Source organism: Otolemur garnettii, unplaced genomic scaffold, assembly GCF_000181295.1.
Source record: "Otolemur garnettii isolate 467f Iridium unplaced genomic scaffold, OtoGar3 scaffold00040, whole genome shotgun sequence".
Classification (NCBI taxonomy): domain Eukaryota; kingdom Metazoa; phylum Chordata; class Mammalia; order Primates; family Galagidae; genus Otolemur; species Otolemur garnettii.
The window spans coordinates 7272859-7277759 of NW_003852435.1; the positions used below are offsets into that span (position 1 = coordinate 7272859).

At 34.0% G+C, this 4901-nt stretch overlaps 1 protein-coding gene across 5 annotated transcripts in view; it reads right to left on the minus strand.

Moving 5' to 3' along the window:
* The window catches only part of DIAPH3 (diaphanous related formin 3), a 481355-nt gene that overhangs the window by 152121 nt on the left and 324333 nt on the right, over positions 1–4901 (minus strand). For all 5 annotated transcript variants that reach the window (XM_003790158.2, XM_003790157.2, XM_003790156.2 and 2 more), the window contains one exon: positions 466–601. In XM_003790158.2, the coding sequence (XP_003790206.2) occupies positions 466–601 (136 nt within the window). The remainder of the gene's footprint in view (positions 1–465; positions 602–4901) is intronic.

Genomic DNA, 4901 nt, shown 5'->3' on the forward strand with positions numbered 1-4901 from the left:
AACCCACCACCTCTGGTATATAGGGCCAGCGCCCTACTCCTTTGAGCCACAGGCGCCACCCTCTTATGTCTCTTTTAATCACTGTTTTCCCTCCTCGGATTTTTTTGTTGAAGAAACCAGGTTACTGTCCTATAGAATCTCCCACACTCCATTCTTATAGTTGTTAATTTATTAGTTGACATACATTTTACATATTGGTTATCCAAGCAGTACTCAAAGCAATGCAAATATACTGACACTGCAGAGGACAGCAGAGGACCAAATCACCCATGAGCAGCATTGGAATGAAGACTCAACTCGTTGGCAAACAAAAGGGAGGAAAAGCCCATTAAAGAAAGAATTGCTCTACAACTTAATTACAGATACAAGTGATCATGATTTCCTTTATATACTACAGTGATAATAAAGTAGGCAGGATAAATCCCAAGTGTACATAGAATAAATACCAAAGTTGATAGTACTCACCAGTCTTCATTTCTAATAAGCGCTTTTTCTTTTGCTGGCGTTCAAGTCTTTCTTTCTCTGCTAATTCTTTAGCTATTCTAGCACGTTTTTCTTTTTCCTCTGCTTCTCTCTTTTTGATGTTCTCTTTTATTGCTTGCTATTACAAAAAAGAATTTGAAAACTGATCAATTTTAACCACAGTAATTCCACAAGATAATGTCACAAGAAAATGGAAAATGGAATATTATGAATCTTAAAATATACTCCAGGTAGAATTGTGATTGAGTACCTTAGATAATAGTCCTTATTATTAGTAACACGATTTTAAAAGATATGTACATAAATCCTTATTAAATATAATACTGTGCATTATTTACCCACATAAAAATAAAGAGCATTTAATCAAACAGCTTTCCCTTTATGCATTTCCAAAAGAGTATCTTGCAACTATATTCATTTTCAATATGTCCTCTGTTAAGTAAATTATCAATTACAAGAAAAATAGCTGAAGAAATGATAGAAAAGAGTTAAAATCTTGTTAACGGCTACTTTATATCACTATCACATATAAATTTTTCTTATATAGAGAGAAACATCATAGAGATAACCAAAGAAATATTTGGCATTTCAGAAGCAAAGAATAGCATGCTAATCAGAAGACAATCTCAATAGATTTGTAATTAGCTACCTTTTTTATTTCCTAACTTTTATATAAATCAAGACATGCCTCTCATATGGCATTAATGGCAATTAGCTGGTAAACATGGATTTTTATAAGTGCCAACAAATAGCATGGCATCATATTATAATCTCTTGTAGAGATTGTGTTTTATCCCAATAAAACCAAGGTTATCAAATTGATAGTTTATAATCAATGGGAAAAAGAAAAGTATATAACAAACTGTAACTAACTGGTAGCTTATTATTGAGAGGAGGCTTTTATTTCTTCTTTAGTGCAGTATTCTTTGTTTTTAAAATCCTGGAGATAGTAGAAGATCTTCACTGAAAATCACATAATGAAGTTTAATGTTTCTGACCAGAATTAGTGAATGGAAAAGTACAAGAAAAAGAGGAGGAACAAAAAGCACAGAAGTAGAGGCAGTATCAACTCATGTATCCATACATTCATTCAGTAAATACTAAGGAACTACTAAATGATACCATTTAGATATGATAAGAGAGAAGGAGAAGGAGCTTGTGAGATTGAGCAAAGTGCGCTGGCAAGCACTCTAAACAAATTTACATTCCTTGCGGTAGGGTGGGGTGGGAGGCAGAGACAGACAATAAACAACAAAATAATAAGAGAGTGATGTGACAGACTGTGGGGTTACTTTATATCAGAAGCTTAGATAAGGACTTGCTCTCACATGTGATCTGAGCACAGTCTTGAATGTCAAGGAGCCAGCCCGGGGATAATCTGGAGCAGGAACGTACCAGACACAGGAAGTACTAATACAAAGATTGTTGGTGGGTATGGAAGAGAAAAGGCAGGTGTAGAGGTTATCGATGAAGGTCCTGATCATTCAGAGTCTTTTAGGCCAAGATAGGGAGACTGGATTTTCTTTTAAGGGTACTGAAAATAACGGGTGATTTTCAAGCAGAAAAAATACAAGATTTAGCACTCTGAGAAACGAGTACTAATCAAAAACCTTTGTACCAATCTGTCTTTTCACAGGTATCTGTATAATGAACAGTATTAGAAGACAGAGGTAGTATCTACATCCTAAGCAAACAGATTTGTTATTATACAGAATGATAAACTAGGGCAAAAGTTAGATAGTCTTATTACGTATTATAAAATGATTAGGTTCCCTAAATCCAGGATTCCTCTCCAATAACACAAGCCAACATGTATATAGGTGTTATCTAGTCCTCTTCACACTGCCCTGTGAAGTGGGCTTAGGAATCTGCAAAACTGTTTAGTCTGGCTACTGCTATTTCTGTAAATAATTAGCTTTTCTTTGTCTCTTACACCACAATCTTGCTTTTTGTCAACATCCATGAAAGTGTGGCAAGTCAACGTGTTAGCCTGCCAGATAAACTCTCAAACTTCTCAAAGTTATTGATCTATATTAACACTAATTATGATTGCTCAGCTATGAAATATCTGCTGCAATACTATATGCTTTAGCGTGCAAACACTCCAAATCTTGAATTGGATTCTGGATTCTCCATTCTTCTACAGAATGGTTAAGTACTTGTTCACTGGAATGAAGTAGTAAGGGGCAATATATTTCAAGTATTGAACACTAAACTATGGTCAGTGTTTCTCTATTATGTTGCCTCATATTATAGTCACATAATTTAAAAGTCAACTACAAGACCCTAGTTGCTAAAAGAATCAATGAAAGTTAGAAAGGTATAAAAAGAAGACATCATAAAAGTATTACAGAAAATAAGCATGAGCTCAAAGATAACCGTGTGTCAGCCCATGACCTGTACATGTATCCATAAGAGAGACAGAACAGAAGAGTGGTTTGTGAAGCAGAAAAGAATAAGCAAGTTTCACGACGCAAAACTGAATTTCTTGCTTGAGGGAAATGAATTTGAGGAACCTGTAATAAATAATGTATCACATAGCCTATTTATGAATCTAATTAAGGTATAACATCTTCTGATGTGAATTCTGTACACTAATAACTGGATACATTGCAATGTGAGCGTATAATAGACCATCTATTTTGAGATATGATTGCCACACCATTTTAGTATTCCATTGGGCAATAAAAATTACTTTCTGAGACCTATGGAAATAATGTTTATATTTAGAAATAAGATCCAAAGGATTTCTTAGACTTATTTTGTTTTATGAGAAATGTACTATTGATTTTAATTTAAAAGTCTACCTTATTTAAAACATATCTTATTCTGACATTATATCTATTACAAGAAGAATTTTAGCTGAAAAATACCAATAGGCTGTACAGAAATAGATATTTAGTATAAAACTAATATCCCAGTTCAAAAAGTAATTTGGGATTTTCATTTATTACAAATGTAAGAAGTAAAGGTAAGCTAAAATAGAAAAGCTGAGAACATTATTCTAGGTAAAACTGCCTCTTCTTTATTTGAATACTAAATTAAAGTCAAGGAAGTTAAGGGTAAGCCGGATATAAACAGAGTTGGCTATAAGATACTGAATTTCTTTTCTAATTCATCTTATTCTTGACCTTTTTAAAATTTACACAAATGGCAAATAAACTATGCTACCATTTACTACTTTCAGCTATGTTTTGCCAAAAGAAATTCTTTTAATGTAATTAAATCCTGGCACCCTTCTACCTCCCAGTAGAATGGCAACTACCATTCCATTTTCCACTTCAGTGACTTTGACTTCTTCAGATTTCATGTACAGAAGAGATCGTATGTTATTTTTCACTATATGTGTGTGGCTTATTTCACTTAACACAATGTCGCCTAGGTTCATCCAGGTGTTACAAATGACATTTTCTAAGGCTGAATAGTATTTCATTAAATATATTTACAATTTAAAAATCCATTTATCTCTTGATGGAATCGATATTTTTGAGTGTTGAGATGAGATGGGCAGTCAATACACTTTTTCCTCATCCTTCCCCCATTACTCTGCCAAGTCACCTCTTTGGGACTTCCAGAGACCGTGTATGTGATGATCTCTTTGGGAGCTGTTTTGATCCATTTGGTCAGTGTATCCATTTGCAGAAACAATACTATCTTATTTATCGTGGCTTATTTCTTACTTCTCATTTTTAGAAATGCCTTCAATATTCTTAGGCTTTTGTTCTCCCATTTGCACTTTGGAAGAGACTTAAGATTCTTTGAAAACAAAAATAAATAAATGGGACCTGATCAAGTCAAAAAGCTTCTTCACAGCTAAAGACACAATCAATAAAGCAAACAGAAAACCTTCAGAATGGGAGAAGATATTCTTATGTTAAGAATCTGACAAAGGGGTAATAACCAGAATCTATGAAGAATTTAAGCAAATCAACAAAAGTAAACAACCCCATTAATCACGGGGTAAGAGACATGCACAGAATATTTTCCCAAGAGGATAGATGAATGGCCAACAAGCACATGAAACATTGCTCATTGTCCCTAATCATCAGAGAAATGCAAATCAAAACCACTTTGAGATAACACCTAACACCAGCAAGAATAGCGCACATCACAAAGTCCCGAAGCTGTAGATACTGGTTCAGGGGTGGGGGAAATCACTTATGCACTGTTGGTAGGATTGAAAACTAGCTCGTCAGCCTTTTTGGAAAAAAGGACAATCTTCAAATTGCTATATGTAAACCTTCCATTTGATCTTGTAATCCCATTACTAGGGATTAAATGACCCAGGAGAAAGAAATCATTTTACTTATAAGGACATTTCTTCTTAGTAAAGTATCACAGGAATGGAAGAAAAAGTATCCAATGTACACACACCTATTATGAAATTAATTTAAACCTTTTTATATGAAAGCTATAAC